This window comes from Gadus macrocephalus, chromosome 21, assembly GCF_031168955.1.
Source record: "Gadus macrocephalus chromosome 21, ASM3116895v1".
In the NCBI taxonomy this organism is placed as follows: Eukaryota; Metazoa; Chordata; class Actinopteri; order Gadiformes; family Gadidae; genus Gadus; species Gadus macrocephalus.
In genome coordinates this window covers 5,730,213-5,750,821 of record NC_082402.1, presented here as the reverse complement: position 1 = coordinate 5,750,821, position 20,609 = coordinate 5,730,213, and the positions used below count along the sequence as shown (strand labels likewise).

The following is a 20,609-nucleotide window of genomic DNA, read 5'->3' as shown; positions in this document are numbered from 1 at the left end:
TGTCCGCCCAGATGTGTGCTGGACAGATCAGTCCACCATCTCTACCCAGTGGACCGTAGCAAACGTTGCTCGACTCTCCGTCACACCTCTAGATGGACACGCCCACCTGTGATGTCACAAGGGGCAGCCTTCCAAAACGGCTTGTAGCGGCTAATCACACTCACACCTGGTGGCATGCCATGTGACCTCTAATACATAAACATCCACCACTCCTGCATTCAGAGGAAGACGTAAGACGGACAGAGAGAGCTCTTCCGGCCAGGCTCACCTGCTTTGAGCGCGGGCTTGGGCGGCTGGCCCTTGGGCGCCGCCTGCTGGAGGTACATGTGGTAGATGGAGCTGGAGTTCATGGTGGCCGGGCCCTTGCGGGGCGACTGCGGCCGCGAGGAGCCCCGGTCGCCGGGCAGGAAGGGCCGCACGGCCATGGCCTGGGGGGCCTCCAGCCGGTCGCCCAGCCCCAGGGGGTACAGCGGGGAGAGGGGCTGCTGGAAGGTGGGGCTGGGCGGCACCGAGATGCGCTGCTGGATCTGCTGCGAGGACGAGGACGAGGAGGCGGTGGTGGCCGAGGACGAGGAGCCGGAGCCGGGGGGCCCCCGGGGCCAGGCCGGGGCCGGCAGGTTGGGGTTGGGCCGCGGCGGCGGCAGCGGCGGCGGGACGTCCTTGCGGCGCTCCAGGGTGGGGGCGGAGGGCGGGGAGGTGGTGGTGTGGTGGGAGCCGTAGGGGGGGGGCAGGGGTTTGGAGGAGGCGGGGGAGGAGACTTTAGAGTCCAGCACCTGAGGACGGACGGACGGACGGACGGACAAGGCAAGACAGAAAATAACCATTTGACCAACAGAATCTTACCAGAGATGTACCAAGGATTGGAGATATGATTATTAAAAGATTATAGAATGATGCGATAAGGAAACGTGGTTAGAAGATAAAGGAAGATTTACCCCTGGGTAATCTACGAAAGGTGTTTGCTATGCATAACACTCATTATATGATGAATCCGTTGAGGACATTTATCCAACGGATGCAGAAAACCCTTAGTGTTCAGTATTAGACCATAGAGTACCGGCCTGGGACAGGGTAAGGCCTCGAGATACATGGGGGGGAAGCATTAGGCAGGGAGGGGGAGGGAGAGGGAGAAGGCGGGAGACGGGAAGAGGGGGAGATGGAGCCGGGAGATGGGAGATGGAGAGGCAGGAAGATAGAGAGGGAGGAAGATGGAGAGGGTCAGAGAGGGATGGAGCAAGGGAGAGAGATGGAGAGGGGGAGGGAGAGAAGGAGGGGAGAACGGCAGGGAGATAGAGAGGGGGAGAAAGGGAGAGGGAGAGGATGAGCGGGAGGGAGATGGAGAGGGAGAGGGCAAGTCCGCACTAACCTTGTCTCCGCCGGGCGAGCCTGTGGTGGGGCTCTTGCCCTGGACGTCCGACCCGGAGTCCCTCCGGTCGGGGGGCTTCAGGGTCGAGGGGCCCTTGCTGGGCCAGCCGGTGTCCACCGCTGGGAGGGGGAGAGGAGAAGGTGAGCCAGGGGGTAATGGAGTGGGGAGAGTGACCTTGGTGGTGGTGGAGGAGGGTGGAGGTTGGTAGACTGAATATACTGAGTGAAGATGGGTTGATCATCCTTCTCCTCCAACACCACCACCACCACCACCACCACGGACGTGGTGGTGGTGGTGGTGGTGGTGGTGGAGGAGGATGGAGGTTAATAGACTGAATATACTGAGTGAAGATGGGTTGATCATCCTTCTCCTCCAACACCACCACCACCACCACGGACGTGGTGGTGATGGTGGTGGTGGAGGAGGATGGAGGTTAATAGACTGAATATACTGAGTGAAGATGGGTTGATCATCCTTCTCCTCCAACACCACCACCACCACCACGGACGTGGTGGTGGTGGTGATGGTGGTGGTGGAGGAGGATGGAGGTTAATAGACTGAATATACTGAGTGAAGATGGGTTGATCATCCTTCTCCTCCAACACCACCACCACCACCACCACGTCCGTGGTGGTGGTGGTGGTGGTGGTGGGGGAGGTGGTGGTGGAGGAGGAGAAGGATTAGAGACTGAATGCTCTGAAGGTAGATATGGAGGAAGATGTGTCGACCAGAGTCACCGAGGCTACCTTAAGGGCATCCCGGGACCACGCCTCCCTATGATTAATGATGGTTAAAACGTCGCTTCGGATAAAAGGGTACGAATAAAGGGTTTAAACCGTATGCACTTACACCTCAGCTTAGAAAGGACGCTTTCATTCCTTACAGCTATCCTTGCACTGTTATTATATAATAACAGTGGAAGGATGATAGTGTTTTACGATATTGCATACTATGATATTGCATACAGTATTTTGAATTTGCACTCTTTTCAGAACCACTTGGACCATGAACAGGGATATAAAATAAGATAAATTATATATATATATATTCAAAAGACCAAAAACCTTCTGCAATGATGTGTAAGGGTAATCCCTTGCACAAACGTGAGTCACAGTTTTATAACAAATGACAAGGTCAATGTTTTTAGAAGAAAGCCCAAAATCCCCAAATCGTGTTTACCGTGAGTGCGAGACCGAGATAGACATAATTACATGAACAGGGCTAATCTTTCTAGCCGCTCCCTTGCGGCAGATGACATAGGAGTAACGTAGGAGATAAAGCAGACAGGGGAGGTAATGACAATGTACGGAATGTCAAGTAATGAACGACTTGAGGTGCAGAAAACATGGAGCTTTCGTAAAAGTGGAACAATTCTGCACACTGCGACACATATCTCTCACACACACACACACACACACACAGGATCAGCAGTGCTTTGACGTGACATTTTCTTATATAGGCGACTGGGAGTTACGACTTCAAAAGAATAGCATTCTTGTTTGTCTCCAAAAGGAGGACAATTAGTCTCCGTCTTGTTGTTGTTCATCCCGCCGCACTATATTGTGTACACAACTCAGGTTTGGCTGGCACACGACGGCTCGCGATAATAATCAGGATGATTTCAATCGCAGAAGCTTAGGCCAGGATGTCTTGACTGGTTCGCCAGCCTCAACTCTGGACATTGAGTGATGGATGCAGCTTAAGCATTACCGTTTGAGCAGTTTTGGACATGTGATGACTACATTAATTTGGAAGAGGTCACCGTAAAACCGCACACGACATGTGACCAAGTGTGTGTGGAGTGCGTGTGGATGATGGCTGGATTAAGCAGCCCCAGAATCCAGTGAGTCTGACTCGGGCTAGGTGAGTCTGCTCAAACCAGCCATCATCCACACACACTCCAAAGTTCCCAATTGACTCTGAAAATCAATCCCAACTCCTCTCTTGACTGAGAAGGCTCTCTCCGTTGTTCTGATTGGCTGCCACTCAACAACAGCGTTGTTTTTATTGGACGAGACCACAGCGCTGTGCTCACTAGGCGGGACTACAGTACTGAGACAAAACGTTGCTGCTGCATGCTGATGATCCTGCGCGGTACTCAAAGAGAACGTGTGGGACGTCGGTGAACCATGTGGGGTGGGGGGGGTGGGGGGGGTGGTGTGCACTCACGGGGCATCCCATCGGAGCCTGCGGGGGCGGGCTGGGTGGCGGGTGGAGACCCGGGCACGGGGTCCACAACGATGTCTAAATCGGAGACCTTCCAAGTGCTGGCGGGCTTTCGCACGCTGCCTTCGACCCCTGTTGGGACCACCCCCCCCCCCCAACCCCCCCCATTCCAAACCAACCCACATACACACAGGAGTCCAACACAGAGCCAGCAGAGGCGGGGGGGGGAGGGGAGAAGGGGGAGGAGGGGAGAGTGGGGAGGTAGCAGGACAGTGGAGGCAGAGAGAGAGAGAGAGAGAGAGAGAGAGAGCAGGGGGGAGGAAGGAAGGAAACGGTAAGAGAAAACACAAGGTGTACATCAAAGAGTGCACACACACACACACACACACACACACACACACACACACACACACACACACACACACACACACACACACACACACACACACACACACACACACACACACACACACACACACACACACACACAAAAAAGGCACAGGAAAAGAAGCAGTGTTAGAAGGAAGATTAAGAAGAAGAAGGGGGAAAAACAGATGCAGACTTCAGATCAAGACACAGACCAGAGCGACCTCAGTGAGGGGCGGGGAGGCAGGCAGGAAGCGTGCGGATTACCAGGGGATTGGACTGACCACGTGCCGAAGGGGTCGCCATGCAAAAGGAGAATACGTGGACCATCGCCACGGATGGATTTGTCAAATGTTTCCCCGAACATGGCTTAGCACAAGATTTGACTTTCCACTCGTTCCACGCGTGTCACATATGCTGGCACACCGCTGGGGTCCAATCATCGGAAGGGGAATTGAAAGCCGGCTGACGGCAGCTGAGGGCTAAAACGGGGCGGTCGAACCCTGCGTGAGGCACCGGGGACAGCAGGTCTCGGACGAACGCGTGTATGGTTTAATACCGGGACATCTCCCCGGCCAATGTACCGTGTTAACACTGAACATGAATGCATGTCTTTGCATGGCATCGTTTTCTGTTTATCTTGAGTAGTTAGTCACAGCAAAACAGGCAGAGCCGATTGATCAACTGTCATTATCCCACAAAAACAACAGCTTGGAAACCGCACTACATTGTTACTTTAAAGATTGTTTCACAATTACACCAACGCATTTTCAGCTGAAACTGAACAAAATAGTGTTAAAGGACCATGTCAGTCTGGGTGATTGAACCATCTTCTCCGCCTCTCCTGGCTCCACTGAAACATCAGTTAAAATATAACTTGGCAAACTTTGTGTCGATTCTATCCAAGAGAACGTCTTGTTAGCTCACCTGCCACAAAGTTAAACCACAGCAGCAGCACTTTGGTCTTTGTGAGACATTCTGTGAGTCATTCTGTTAAAGGGAAAGCAATCTACTATTTATCGTCCACAAACTCCCTCACTGTCTGAACGCTCATCGACTCAAGAAAAAGACACAAGTGCCTCATGCCTCTTCTCCACAGCCAAGGTCGAGATCGCACTCTCGCTCAACACTCCCCGACAGAATCGGTAAAACAAAGCCAACTTGAGGAACGATCGTGTAACGAATGTTTGAGTGGAGGCCGGGAGAGACGGCGCCCAGGGCCTCAATCGCCCAGGCCTTCGACCCCCTCCCCGGAAAACACGAGCCCCGGTCGCGGGCCGGGACCTTACCCGACTTGCTGCGGCCGTGGGGGGGCTGAGTGTTGATGCCCAGCGTCTGGGGCTTCAGAGGGTCCGGAGGCATGTTGTAGCCCCCCTGCTGTTGCCCCGGAACGGGCACCTGTATGTAGGGCCCCACGGCTGCCACTCGACCCAGGGTCCCAGGCTGGGGGGAGGGGGGCCCGTTGGCCTTGTTCAGCTGAAGGGGGGGGGGGGGGAAAGATACAAAAATAAACAGAACGGTGAAGACATCTTAATGGGTGGGCGAGAGGTGGTGCTTTATGGGGGGATTATTCCTACGTTAATGCGGTTCCTCGTATCCGATATGAGTTGTACCGCGCGTGTTGTAGTCAGATGAGAAGCTCTTAAGCAATGAGTTCTGACGGCATTCTACTACTTGTGTTTACCAGAAGAACGCGCAGAACCTTATGCTATTGTCAAAAGTGTGAAACCAATGACTGTACACTACACACACAGAGATGGACACGCACAGACAGACATGTACGCACAGACCAACACACACGGACACGGAAAGACAGACACCAGAGACACACAAAGGCACACACACACAAAGGCACACGCACATAGACACACATGTACAGACAAACACACCGACAGACAGACGCTTGACCAATCGATTGGCAATACTTTGCACAAAACCTGAACCGTTTGAACCGTTTCCCGCTAAAAGATCAGTGTTTTAGGAAAGGGGTTGTGTGTGCGCGTGTGTGCTTTGTGTGCGTGTGTCCTGGCCTTACAGGGACGATCTCTTTTTGACGTGCCTCAGCTTTTTTCTTGTGGAGGCGCTGCCGCAGCTCGCTGATGCGCTTGTCCATCAGCGACACCTCGATGTTGCGCTTGTTGAGCAGCTCCTTCTGCTGCTGCAGCTTGCTGTTCTGCTCCTGGTTGAGCTTGTTGCGGATCTGCAACAGGCAAAGGGTTCACTGTCACTTCTTAAAACGTACGGCGAGTTAATGGTGACGTGGTGAAACGAGGCCATACCAAAATTGAAGAAGTAAAAAGAGAACCGTAAGATATGAATATTTATTAATACGTTGTTATAAGTAAATATCTAAATGAATTATCAAAGTAAAGAATAAATAAATATTAATTCATAAAAACACTGAGTTCCTAAATCTCTGTTCTATGTTTAACTTTGTCCCAGGATGTTCGCCTCCAGTAAATTCTCTCTCGTTCACATCATCGTTTGTATCGTAGTGACACGGTTACCCTGCTGTCTTTCTCATCTGCTTTGAACCACTTGATGGAGCCAAAGGCAAATCTCCAAACAAAAACAAACCTTACTTTATATTCCACAAAGCATGGTGTACCTACTCCACACGGTATGTATGTCTCCGAAGGGGTTACGGACCTAACAATGGCAAGTGCTTGACACTTGGTGATATGAATATCTTTAATGTACCGACAGCGATATATTAATTTTCTTTTCTGACAAATACACTTCTTGTAAGTCGCTTTGGATAAATGCTTCTGCTAAATGCCCTTAATGTAAATATAAAAAGGTGGCTCTGTTTTGCTGATACCATCGCTTTGGCAAGGAGATCTCACACTTGAATTTTCAGAGGTGTGCAAACATGCAAATAAATCGCTGCAGGAACTGCGCCTATAAATGAGGCTTTAGCTATCCCGCAGCGCTGGAGGTAGCTCCGCCACGTACCTGGAGCTCCTGGTAGAGCTTGCGGAGCTCCAGGGCGGCGGTGCCCGTGACTGGGCCCCCCAGCGGGGCCTGCAGGCCGTTGAGCTTGCCCCGCCGCAGCTCCTCCAGCTGCAGGCTGAGCTGCTCCACCCGCAGCACGGCAGTCTGCAGCTCCGACTGCTTCTCCTGGAACAGGCTGCTCACCTGCTCGATCTCCGCCGCTGGAGGGGGGGAGGGAGAGGAGGGCGGGGGGGGGGGAGGGAGGTGGAGGGGGGGAGGGAGGGAGGGAGGGGGGGAGGTGGAGACAGAGACAGACGGGAAGGACAGAGGTGGAGGAAGAGAGGGACAGAAGGACAGAGGTGGAGGAAGAGAGGGACAGAAGGACAGAGGTGGAGGAAGAGAGGGACAGAAGGACGGAGAGGTGGAGGTAGCGAGAGGGACAGACAGACGGACGGGCGGAGAGTGGGAGGGAGAGAGAGGGAAACGGAGACGGACAGAGATGGAGGTAGAGACAGACAGAGGGAGAAACAGGGAGAAAGTTTGTCAGTATGGACTTTAAATTAGGGCTCAAATCGTTTCGGTTTGCCACATATTTGCATAAACAATTTATCTCTGCGCACTCGTTCATTTATTAATTAACCTCGTTATACTTCTATTTTATATTGTCCTGGATTCATATTGCCATTCCTCCTTATGTAAAGCACTATGAAAGGCTTAATTGAATCAATTGCACTTTATTTAATTCAATTTGCCTTTAAATATATATGCAGCTTAAATTCGTACATTCATTGTCTCTCCCTAACCAAAGCAACTTTAAGCGGTAACACCGCATTCTTCTTCTTCTCGAAAACACCAAAGGCTGACAAAAGACAACAGCTATTCATGCCGTCTTTCTCTTTAACAAAAACGGGCGCCATTAACCTACCAGGTGTAGTGTGTTTACCACTGGGTAGCATCGATAGTCTGACCCATGAATCATACATCTGGACCCTCCCACATGTGACGCCACTATAGGGTAGATTTTCAAGGTGGCTGGTTTGTGATTGCTTATTCATGTCACACCTGGGTGTAAAATAGGTCCCCCTTTGAATCCCATCTCAGAAGGTTTGACAGTACTTTACGCAGAGCCCATTTTGCTATCCTACGCGACAAGAATCATAACCGTCCTTAACTGAAAACTGAAAAAAAAAGTGTGAAAATTAAATTGCGAGGATTTTTTCAGCTCAACTATGGAAAAAAAAAAACATTTAACCTTTCTTACTACGACTTGAGGGACATTAGGTTTCCGTGCTGGGCTTAAAACCTATTCTTCATTCTTTGTGGGCTCCTCAATGTCTCTGTCTGGCCCTGACTTAACAGACTCAAGACCCATGCATCCAGAGAAATTCTGAGGCTCCTCAGGGGCTAAATCTAACATAGCCCTGAACTCCTAAGTGAGTACCACAGTCTGTACTCATTGGCCAACCTTAAAAGGTGACATAATAAACCACCAGGTGTGAGTGTGATTAGCCGTTACAAGCCGTTTTGAAAATCGGCCCCTTCTGACATCACAAGCGGGCGTGTCCACCTAGACGTGTGCTGGATAGCTGAGCAACGTTTGCTAAAGACCACGGGGTAGGCTGGTGGACTGATCTATCCAGCACACATCTAGGTGGACACGCCCACTTGTGATGTCAGAAGAGGCAGATTTTCAAAAACGCCTTGTAACGGCTAATCACACTCACACCTGGTGGCATAATACATCACCTTTGAGCTCCCGGCCCCGCCTCGGAGGAGGGGTCTGCGTTGGGTACGTACACAGGTTTCCGTTGATGACCTTGCTGTAGTCCACCTGGCCCCGCATGGCGCGGATCTTCTTCAGCTTGGCCTCCTGGTTCTCCACGCGCTCCTTCAGCCTCTGCAGCTTCTCGCCCTCTGACGCCGTCTGCTGCTGCCGCGACTCCTGCTGCTTCAGGTAGCGCAGCCGCTGCTCCTGCACGGGAGGAACCACAGGCGGCCATGTTTGTAGTTCTTATTTTGGCGAGTTGGGTTGGGTGTTGTGGAAAGTAATGCGATGATTCGGCCACGTTTGTAGTTCTTATTTTGGCGAGATGGGGTTGAGTATAATGGAAGGTAATGTGATGATTCAGAGGATCGTGAGGACCAGAGGCAGCCATGTTTGTAGTTGTTATTTTGGCTAGTTGGGTTGGGTGTTGTTGTTGTGGACAGTAATGTGATGATTCGGATGACCACAGATGACATATGAATGGGATAATTAGTTACGACATGAGTAGCAGTGACGTTGATACGGGGTATTTCTCACTTGAGGGAAATTGTAAGTGCTTAAACTCGTTGGGTCATGTTGCGTCAAGTGTGTTTACGTCGCAAGTGCCCAGGTATAAAAGACTTAAAAACCGCCAAAGCAGGTGATCAACTCAGATCAGTCACTGCCCGTTTGTGAACACACTGGGGTATTTAAAACCTGTTCACAGCCCAGAGCCCAATGAGCCAAGCCTGGCTGATTCAGACTATTAATTCATAGTCACGACTGGGGGACAAAAACAAACCCAAATCTGAACGTGGAAGCAAAACAAGTGGGCCGCCGCGACAGAATTAGCATACTACACTACATATTTCCCAGAAGTCCCCATGACGACCTCCGTGTCAATTAGACGCGTTCGAACGAGAAGGCTGAAGCGCCGTGCTGCGTCATCTGCGTGTCGAGGAGAGAGGGAGGGTCACATATCTCTCTCTGTCTCTCACTCTCTCCCCATCTCTCTCCATCCAACTGTGTCTTGCTCCCTCTCCCCCTCTCTCTCCCCCCCTTTATCTCTCCCCCTCTCTCCATCCAACTGTGTCTTGCTCCCTCTCCCCCTCTCTCTCTCCCCCCCCCTTTATCTCTCCCCCTCTCTCCATCCAACCGTGTCTCTCTCTCTCCCCCCCTTTATCTCTCCCCCTCTCTCCATCCAACTGTGTCTTGCTCCCTCTCCCTCTCTCCCCCCCCCTCTCTCCATCCAACTGTGTCTTGCTCCCTCTCGCCCCCTTTATCTCTCCCCCTCTCTCCATCCAACCGTGTCTCTCTCTCTCCCCCCCTTTATCTCTCCCCCTCTCTCCATCCAACTGTGTCTTGCTCCAGTTAGCGCTCTGAAAATAGGAGATGACAAGCCCAGGTTTCCAAATGGCCGCCGGGCACCATGGGCGGCGGGACCCACTTCTCGAGAGGCCTGGACGTGCCCACGAGGGCCCCGCCGCGGCTCTCGATGCGGGGGAACGGACCGGCTGGCGTGCCGCGCCACGGGACGGACCCGCCACCGTAGCCAAGGAGGGGTCGGCGCCGGGTCACCACGTGGAGGAACAGAGAGCTCCCTTAGAAACCTGTTCTCACGACTACAGGGACCATGACTGATGACACGGAAACTGACGGATAAAGGGTGAGTTACTTAGAGAGAGAGAGAGACCAGAGATAGAGACCAGAGAGAGAGACCAGAGACAAGAGACAGAGAGTCAGAGAGACAGTGAGACAGAGAGAGAGAGACAGACAGTGTCCCGGGGTAATATAAGGGTTCGGTGGACTCCAAACTCCAAAAACACCGTGACTCCAAACGGAAGTTTGGAGTCACGGTGGATTGCTCGGAAGGCGCCGGAACATTAACGTGCTGATGTGTGCGCTCGCTGCCCCGGCAGACAGCAGCGCCATGGCAGAAACGGGAATTAATGTCACGCAACTGTGTGGCGTTTGCTCATTAAAAGTCCATTAAAACGTCGCTCTTCGTAAAACACTCGTTATTCCCTGAATCTCTGAGGTCCGATTCGGAGATAACAAGCAGAAGTCGTAGTGGTTTAAAAAGAAAACGGTAAAAGTTTGTTGACCATGAGAAAGGTAGCTTAAAATGTGCTGCAGTGGATCAAGTTTGACGGCCCCGAAACTTTGACCAAACACGTTATTTCACGAACGAGCGACGGGTACCGCAGAGGTGGGAGGCTTGTGGCGTTACCTTGGCGACAAGCATCTGCTGCTGGGCCTCGATCTGCTGCTGTTGCCGGGACGCCATCTCCTGCAGCTCGGACAGGGTGAGCTCCACGCGCTGGCTCCCCACCTGCACACACACACACACAATTGTTTACGAATGACGTCGGCTAAAACTTCTACATGAACCGACAGCTGGTCCTCCAAAAAAATATTTAAATCAAAAATGTTCAAGCTGTGTATGGTAATATACAGAGTTAGGGAGGCTTGTTGTGAAAGAACTGTAACAGGTTTAACGGATAGGGCAGAAGTTGGGTGCTTTTTGAGTTGGAGGGGCTTAGGAGTCGGCGTCACCGTGAATCAGAGTTATGCGCGGTGCACATGGGGGGTGGAGGGGCAGAGACGGCCACCGCGTTTAGGTCTGGGTTTGCAGCCACGGCACGGGTTTTGATGAAACATCAGAGAGAAGAGACTTGCTCCTGTACCCCAAAACACAGCTAGGAACAACAGCAAGGAAACCGACAGGCAGACTGTTAGATACTGTCCGTCAGTGGCCATCCTCCAAATCTCCACACGCGTAGCGGATCAGTTACCGTTTGTTCAGAATCACGCTACAAGGCCGGCCAGCCAGCCAGCCAACGCCCATTCCTAACATACCGCCCTCACAGATGGGGCTGGACACATTGACTTAAAGGGTGTGACAGTTGCAAGAATGCATTGTCTTGTTGCTTTAACGGTTTTGAGTCCACAGGATAGAAATGGTCTGTATATATACTTTTTTTTTTGGGAGATTTATTTAACACACACACACACACACACACACACACACACACACACACACACACACACACACACACACACACACACACACACACACACACACACACACACACACACACACACACAGCAGAATACAAAACTAGTTCTGGTACGGAGCCAAATGTGGTCCTTTTTGGTTAAAAACCCATAGCTGTGTAATATCAGCGCATATCAACCATCCTGAAGTCGCTTTGTGCGTAAAAAATAAAAAAGGGGCCTGGGTATTTTCCACAGAGTGAACTGCAGTATCCCTGGAGTTGAAATACGATAAGCTGGGAACACGACTCTGGCTGGGGCGCTATATGAAGACGGAAGAGGCTCTCACCTCTTCGTATAGGAGGTAAGGGCCCATAAATGCTTCTATGTGCCACCCTGATGGCTTTTCAAAAATAATAAGAAGAAGCTAGGTTCGGGGGGGGGGGGGGGGGGGACTGTGTGTGTGTGTGTGTGTGTGTGTGTGTGTGTGTGTGTGTGTGTGTGTGTGTGTGTGTGTGTGTATGTGTGTGTGTGTGTGTGTGTGTGAGAGAGAGCTGGGGAAATGTCATGGTGGCCTTTGCCAGTGACATGAGGAGACATTAAGAAGCCTGGTACAAAGTCAGGAGTAAACCGGTCTTAGAGGACGGCTGAGGACACGCTCAGGGAGGAGGTCACCGGTCCGTCGTACACAACGACACGGTCGAAACCCAGATGGTATTGGAAGGAAAGCCGGTTCGGAGGCGAGGTAAGGACGCAGGACTGTCTGGTGCAGAGAGGTGCGCCTTCTTGGAAATCAGAGAAGTCACGTGGATAAATTCCAAGGGGAGTCGCGCCTTTTAAATCTAAATCATGTTTGTACGAAGGAAACAGGCGTATGTATACAAGAGAGACAGAGATTAAGGATCTGGAGAAGCTGAGCGGAAAGGGAGGAAAAGAAGTTGACTAAGGAGATGGGTCAGAGGAGGAGGTGGTGGTGGGGGAGGAGGTGGAGGAGGAGGAGGTGGTGGTGGGGGAGGAGGTGGAGGAGGAGGCGGTGACTGTGGCAGAGCCTCTGGCGTCACACGGCCCCACGCTCCAGCGCTCTCGCCGGGCTCCTCAGCGTCGCTCAGCGGCCTGCTCTGGGGGGGGAGGAGGAGGAGGAGGAGGAGACGCGCGTTCTGCCAGCGCAACCGGAGTGACAGCGAGGACCTCTGAGGAAACACCCGTGTTCAGAGCCGGGAACGGGAGGGAAAGGGAGGGGAGGGTTGCGTTGATAATCTGCAACTGCAGAACGGGAGTGACAAGCGATGAGGGATGTCTGAAAAATGAACCCCCCCGCCCCCCCCCCCCCCCCCCCCCCCCACATGGCTGATGCCGTGCTCACTAATACCCCTATTGATCACTGGAAATGAAAGCGTCTTACATCAATGTCTTTCTCCGCAACACCTGACTTTGCACGATATGGATAGAGCAGTACTTAAAAACCTTTATAATTAATCCCTGGGGCGGAGACAGGGGGTTGAGACGGGGGGGGGGGGGGGGGGGGAAGCAATATACTTGGGACACGCAGAGATGGGGCAACGCTGCATATTTTGCACGCGCGCGTAATGCAAGGTAGCGTCCTGTGCCAGGGGCGCTGATCAGCAGCCCGACATGGTGGGTGGGAGGACACGCCTTGGCTCCCCCTCGGAGGCAGCCCGGGGGAAAGTCACAGCCGTGATCCTCTTATGATTATGGTTATATCATCCGACAGTGCAGTGCAAACATAATCCTCCATTAAATTCGATAAGTGGAAGGTTAAGCGGGCGCCAGCGATTCAGCTGGGGGAGAATGTGTTTTTCCTCCCCCCCCCCCCCCCCCCTTTGCGGGCGATGTCGTAGCTAGGGGTGCAGTGGAGAGATGGGAGACAATTAGCAGCCGCTTTGGCCGAGGGGTGACATTGCACTGGTCTTTTGGAACCATGGTAACTGGTTTGTGTCAGAGAAGGACCCATGTCTAATGGGTGAGGGCTACGCTGAATAGGAATGCGTTTTTACGACCGCCAGGAAGTAATCATACATTGGATTTATGTTGCGCTTTTGTAAGTGCTCAAACACGCTTTACAGAGTGAACACAAAATAAAATAATTTAAGATGAATGCATATTAGTTAAAAGACGATAAAGGAGGAAGAGAAGAAGGTTATGAGGTGAAAGCAATCTTAAAAAAGGTTTTGAGGGCCTGTTTTAAATAAATGGAGTTTGTTAGCCTTTCTGATGTGATTGGGGAGGGACTGGGAGAGAAGTAGGATTTCGTTAAGTCAGTATATACTAGTGATTGTTTCAATATCTAAAGCGTCCCACTCCGAGAGTCCCCCGGGTTCGAATCAATTTGGGTTTTGACCAAGCGCCCTTCCGGCAGCAATGGGGTTCGGGGTCTCGTGGCGAGGAGAGGAAGGAGAAATCCTTCCCATCTCCGGCCCGGGCTGGATTATTCCTGCTTGGCCGCGAGGTTGAATTAGTTCTGATACCTTGACCCTGACACTTAGCCACTGTGGAATGAAATCTGGGACAGATGGTTCCAGCAAGAGATGGAGGGGAGGGACGCGATGGGGGAAGAGCAAGAGACACGAAGATGGAGCGCGCCCGTGAAGGCCGAGCGAGAGAGAGAGGCCGAGCGAGAGAGAGAGACTGAGAGCGAGAGAGTGAAAGCGAGAGAGAGAGAGAGACTGAGAGCGAGAGAGAGAGGCCGAGCGAGAGAGAGAGACTGAGAGCGAGAGAGTGAAAGCGAGAGAGAGAGAGAGAGAGAGAGAGAGAGAGAGACTGAGAGAGAGAGAGTGAAAGCGAGAGAGAGGCCGAGCGAGAGAGAGAGGCTGAGAGCGAGAGAGTGAAAGCGAGAGAGAGTAACAGGGATGGATAAGTGAGAGGGATGATTGAGGATTTTAGGCTATAGGCCGCTCTTGAGTAAAACATATCCCAGCATGCCTTAGCCGCGGAGCAGGGTAGCAGGGAGAAGATCCACAGCCATCCACCGTGCGAGTAGCTGACGGCAATGACAAACACCAGTGGGAGACTTTGTATCCCTCTTGCTTCAGAGCGGTATACTGACATGACCTGGGCGTAGTAGACTGTGGAAGGCCCTTGGGTCTCGTATGTAAATGGCCCCTTTGAACTCTGTCTGACACGTACATATGGCCTTCAGAATTGAAGCAGAAGAAGAAGTAGGCTGGGCATGTCCCAGGAGCATGGATCAAGATGTATGGCAGCGAGGCCTGTGGCAGCGTGATAATAAATGAGCATTCGGGGAAAGAAACTGGTGGTTTTTGTGAAGTGGATTTAAGTGATTAAAATCCTAACATTTGTCCTTGTTCGGGTTCATTTTTCAACTGATGCCATCTTTTATACGGCGCTGAATTGTTTTACCACTCAGTCCCTGAAGTGTCCACGAGTCATTCTGCATTTATATTTATTGCGAAAATAATGGAACTTCTGATATTTTTCTTTCCGCTGCCGCTGCACATCGGCCACTATTCTCAAGCGGACATGTTGGCCCGCCACCAAGCATTATGTGAGGTGGGAATGCTTCAATTGTGAAAGCTAGCTCATGCAGTCACTGCGTCTTTTGAGGTTTGGGAATTCACCAACGATTGTGACCGGTGGACAAATGAGTTTTGAAATCGCTCAACAAACGCTGATCCACAGTTAACGGGACGGAAGTATGTAGCCCCAACAACAAAGACCCCGCTCCAGTAATGCATTTTCCTCCCGCACCATCGGATCCAATTACGGTTTCGTTTTGCGAGCGTGTGTGTGTTGACGCGTTTCTCGTCTCCGTCACTGCGACGGCACTCACCCCGTTCTCGTTGTGCTTCTCTCCACTGCTGCTGCCACTCCTACGACTGCTCTGGTCCTGAGACTGCTGACTCCCTGCAGAACACACACACACACACACACACACACACACACACACACACACACACACACACACACACACACACACACACACACACATATATAAGCATGCAACACACAACCAAGTATACACAAACACAATATGTATTTTTTTATATTTCTATTTTTAAGGGTTACAACTGTTGTCCGGTACGGTTGTGGAAGCCCACTGACTTGATTGGGTATGACAGAGAACTCAAAAGAATTACAGAAGTGAGGCGACTCAGGCTGACTGCGTGACCTGCCCAGAACTGAAGTTTAAAGTAACGATAGGCAGACAGCTCAATAATATCAACAAGAGAAAAGGTTACCTGCAAGTGTGCTTTTCTCCTTATCGGAATATGAATGATGACACCGTTATGGAAAAGAATAGACGTTTTATTCTGATGAAACGTTGAAACTTTGACTCCGCACAAAACTATCGGTATTAAGTATTAATGGCAGGGTGACAGAATGCATCTATTCCGATTCGCCTCAGCTGGCAGCACTTCTTGGGGGAAATAAGTAGGGCAAGGTCGCAGGAACAAAACGATGTGCCTGCAGCGAAGACGAAGAGACGCACACTTTGCCTAACTTAGTTTTCGGCCCTTTTCACACCACTTTCTAACTTGCCAAAATCTCCACAGATGACGGCATTGCAACCATTGTTCTCGATTAGTCCGAAAATCAGAGCGGGACGGGACTTTTTTTTATATTTATCGGTTTCTGTGGGCCTGTCTCCATGGAGACAGGCACACAGAAATCCGGACTTATAACTACATTTCGGACTAATCGTAGACCAACGTAACGTTTAGACTCCAAACCAAACCAGGGGCGAGTGTACGACACGGAGGGGCCCGATAAAACGAAAGTGGATCGGAAAGTTTATCCAGCGCTCACCTGGGTCGCTGCTCTCCGCGGGCGAGTCTTCGTGGCGGAGGAAGAACTTGACCTCCTGCTTTCGGGGGCCCCACTTCTGCAGGTGCTCGTACATCATGTGTTCGAAGGGGATGGCTCGCTCTGGGGGACACAGCGTGGAATACACAAACAGTCAGTTTGGGGGGGGGGACATGAATCATTTCACCGGAGAGCACGCGAGCAACAAGCAATGGCTCCGATCATTAATAAACAGTAAAAAGGTTTTTATTTGTGAGCTGTCGTTGTTGGGATTGTGACCCATTTGACCAACTGCCAGCACGAGTCAGACGGCAGCAAGGTCAGAATCACGTGACCTCTAAACCGTGTCAAAATATACAGTTGGCAGTAATCTGAAAATCATGCGCTCATCTCAACGCCGTTCCATGCATACAGAGCAGCGACCGGGATTAATGGAGGTTTGTACAACAGGGGGAAGGGGGCGGGAGGTAGCATTGTCAGCCCCCCCATGAACACAATTGCATGACGACAGTGGGCAAAGCCCCTGGCTGGGTGGTGTTATTCCATCGGGGGGGGGGGGGGTACGGAGGTCCCTCTCAGTGAAAAACGCTGAGTGCGAGGTTGTGTGTCAGCCACGGCCCCGGTGATGACGGGGTCACGCTTTGGACAAACCGGAGCGTTGGGACAGTTCGAGGAGGGAGGGGGGGGGGGGGGGATTGTGGTATTGAACGTCCGCCAGTACACACACTCACACGTGCCTCGTTTGGCCCGCTGTAGAGGTTGTTTGTATGTGCTTTACATGGACTGCGACAGAGCCACATGTATGCGGCACAACATTGGGGGCACAGTGCTTTTGTGCCGTGTTATTCTCGCAGGCACCTACTGCCATTATTACTTCAATAAGTGCGACTCTTTTTTGTTAGTTTTATTACAAGGAATGGCCAATTAGATTGCTTCTAAATGTTAATGACAATCTGAGGGCCGTTTGCATATATATTTTTTTACCAATACATTTTTTCTACCATCTCCACCAGTAGGCTATGGCATCTTGCTCTACGTTATATAAGCTTTTTTCGGTCAAATTATGCCACCACATTATTCAGTTTCCTTCCAAGATTCTTAAGGATAAATTTCTGCCTCCAAGTGGTAAAACAATCATAATGGAGAACATTCATAAAAAATGCATCTTAAATCTGCATTCAACTTCCGCCTTATTTTAACTTATTTTAACTTCCTGCATGTATAACAGCAACCGCACGGCCAGTGCATGTGATTCACCTCGACGGCTCGTCTCCGTCCAGCCGAAGGGTCGCGGCGGGAAAAGTCAACAACAACAACAACAACAGGAAGAAGAAGGTCTCACCGTTGCCTCTCCAGACCTCGGCCAGGTGGCAGCCGCTCTCTCCCGGCTCCTTGCAGAACTCCACCACATCGCGGCACGTGGTCTCGGGCGTGATGGGGACCTCAGTCACGGACTGCTCGCCGTCGCTGAGGTACACCGTCAGGATCATCTGGAGGAGGAGGAGAAGGAGGAGGAGGAACGTGTGAGAGCCCGAGATGAGACCAGATGTGTGGTCGTGGAGACGATGAGGAAGGTTCTCTCCTTCTCTCCCTCTCTCTTCCTCATTGTTTTGAGTCAGAAGAGGAGGAGGAGGAGGAACGTGTGAGAGCCTGAGATGAGACCAGATGTGTGGTCGTGGAGACGATGAGGAAGGTTCTCTCCTTCTCTCCCTCTCTCTTCCTCATTGTTTTGAGTCAGAAGAGGAGGAGGAGGAGGAACGTGTGAGAGCCTGAGATGAGACCAGATGTGTGGTCGTGGAGACGATGAGGAAGGTTCTCTCCTTCTCTCCCTCTCTCTTCCTCATTGTTTTGAGTCAGAAGAGGAGGAGGAGGAGGAGGAACGGTGTGAGAACCTCAAATGAGACCAGGTGGAGACGATGAGGAAGGTCTCAGGTTCTCACTGCATCGCCTTTTTCTCCTCCTCTTCTGTCATCGGAGGAGGAAGAGGAAGAGGAAGAGACACGGTGTGAGAACCTGAGACCAGAAGTGCGGTCGTGGAGATGCTGAGGAAGATCTTGTTGTTCAGTAACCGACTCTTCAGTAACCGACCGTCGACGCACAGCGAATCCGCAGCTGGGAAAAATGCGGTCTGCTTTCTCATGCATGAACCTAGCCAGGGGTAACGCTGGTGCGGTCCTGCTGCCGTCTCCTCAGTGTTTAATACAATGATGAGTAGTGCCTGCTCCAACAGCGAACAAAGACGAGTCGAGACCTCTCTAATGTACACGCCCCCACATGTTCCCCCACTGCCTCTCTGAACTACACACCACTAAACTTATTGATGCCGGCCACAGAGGAAGATAAAATGCATTCAACGACCAGCTCGACGGTAAGGGTTCACAGAGCGTGTCAGGTATAAGTGCTTCAGGTCCACCTTGGACAGCCTTTCCCTCTAATCATCCATTTTAATGAACGGTTTCGGTCCAGCGTCTCTGGATACCTGAAGAGAGAGACCCTATATTAGAGGAGCTCCAATATTCCTCCTAGAGAGCCCAGTTGAAGGAATACTAATTCCTAGTGTTCTTGCCGTACAGCCCAACGCTTTAAAATGCACAACCACCACTTTTTTCCATCAATGTGAGTGTTTTGAGTGTTCCCTTACTCAAGAGAAAACCATTCATGCACAACAACGGCCGGCCCTGTTGCTGTTGTCGTACATGACAGACAAACAACAAAGGAACCATCTTCTTACAAGTCCCGACCTGTGGCTCTTCTTATCGTTTCATCCCGACATGAAAAGTGAAACGCAGGTAGTCGGAACGCCGCCTGATGTGTCATGGTTGATCTTTCTCCCTTGGGATTTTCCCGTTCCTAATCCAGGATGTGTTAATACGAGAAACGCACGCCCTAATCCTCCATGAAACAATGGGGGTTCTACGTAGGAGGTGTACACCAAAGCTTTTTATATGCTAATACCGAGGTTTTCTATACGGCCCGAATGCATGGATTCAATTCATAGCATATATTGGGGCTCAGGGTTGTCAATAATGCAGGAAGCTATTTGATGGCATTTGGCTGTGTTTGATTCAGACTATTGAATCTTGTATTGATTAACTCAGAGCCTGAGGGGTGACGGTGACACACACACACACACACACACACACACACACACACACACACACACACACACACACACACACACACACACACACACACACACACACACACACACACACACACACACACACACACACACACACACACACAGTTCAGGGGTTTGTATGAGTCAAAAAAGCTTCTTTTTTTAGCAATTTTGCCTCTTAATGGGATGCAATGGTTAAAAACAACTTGTTTGTAATTCTGTGCAAACACTATTTCAGAGAATAACCAATAGAAAGCACGATGATTGTAGGAAAGGGAGGACTTCAAGGGGGCATCTAAATTATACAGCAACTAAGTCAAACCAGAAAGTGACTGCCTTGCTCATGAGAAACATAAAAACCCTCGAAAAAGCTATGTACAAATAACGTATTTAGCTATCCATCGACAGATTTCAACCTTCAACCAATGAAAGGTAGTTTTGGCTGCTCAGTGAGGAATAGATCAATACACAAAAAAATAACTAAATAATAAGTAGGCCTTTTCCATTTTTTTTTTATAAGATAATCATGTAACTTTACTGTTTAAATGAGGAAATTCCTCTGTACAAATAAAATAAAGAATATTTTTTTCTATATTTTAAATGTTTGTTCTCATTGGATTATAGAGAAAATTATGGAACTTTTTGGTGGACCATTTTATACAAAATATTCTACCAATAATGAATGACCGTGCAACGCATTATCTTGATATCACCAGCACATAATTTCAGCCAACCCTCATCCCAGAGTCACATTGAAAACGCCGCCATCGGCCAAAAAGGCGTCCCGGGGACACATGGCCAATCAATCCCATCATCACACCGGGACGACTGTACAGCGCGCCATTACTTTGAAGCCAAGGTGGAACGTGCACTATCTGCCCCAAAACCCTTCCGGAAAACATCGGAAAAAAGCCCCCAAACGCCTGGTTCGCAGAAAAACATCTGCAAACATACGTTAGGTCGCGGGACGAGTAAGGAGAGCCATGATGGACAGACCCCCCCACCCCAATGAGTTAACAGAATGTTTCTTAACCATTTCCTGCAGAAACACACAAACTCTGTCTGACTGTGACGTCCCTGCATACATGCTACCGTCCCCCCAGCCACACACATCGCCGGTCAATACCAACCCC

At 50.7% G+C, this 20,609-nt stretch overlaps 1 protein-coding gene across 3 annotated transcripts in view; it reads right to left on the bottom strand.

Annotated features, from left to right (window-relative positions):
* Nucleotides 1-20,609, bottom strand: part of ppp1r13bb (protein phosphatase 1, regulatory subunit 13Bb) — a 32,975-nt gene that overhangs the window by 8,211 nt on the left and 4,155 nt on the right. The window contains exons 2-12 of one of the 3 annotated variants that reach the window (XM_060041377.1): nucleotides 17,698-17,845; nucleotides 16,359-16,478; nucleotides 15,382-15,455; nucleotides 10,807-10,908; nucleotides 8,630-8,804; nucleotides 6,854-7,053; nucleotides 5,958-6,098; nucleotides 5,188-5,374; nucleotides 3,536-3,664; nucleotides 1,367-1,485; nucleotides 269-773 (exon numbers count right to left, since the gene is read on the bottom strand). In XM_060041377.1, the coding sequence (XP_059897360.1) occupies nucleotides 269-773; nucleotides 1,367-1,485; nucleotides 3,536-3,664; nucleotides 5,188-5,374; nucleotides 5,958-6,098; nucleotides 6,854-7,053; nucleotides 8,630-8,804; nucleotides 10,807-10,908; nucleotides 15,382-15,455; nucleotides 16,359-16,478; nucleotides 17,698-17,845 (1,900 nt within the window). Of the gene's footprint in view, nucleotides 1-268; nucleotides 774-1,366; nucleotides 1,486-3,535; nucleotides 3,665-5,187; nucleotides 5,375-5,933; nucleotides 6,099-6,853; nucleotides 7,054-8,629; nucleotides 8,805-10,806; nucleotides 10,909-15,381; nucleotides 15,456-16,358; nucleotides 16,479-17,697; nucleotides 17,846-20,609 lie in introns of all 3 variants that reach the window. The other 2 variants (XM_060041375.1, XM_060041376.1) reach the window with 2 other exon arrangements.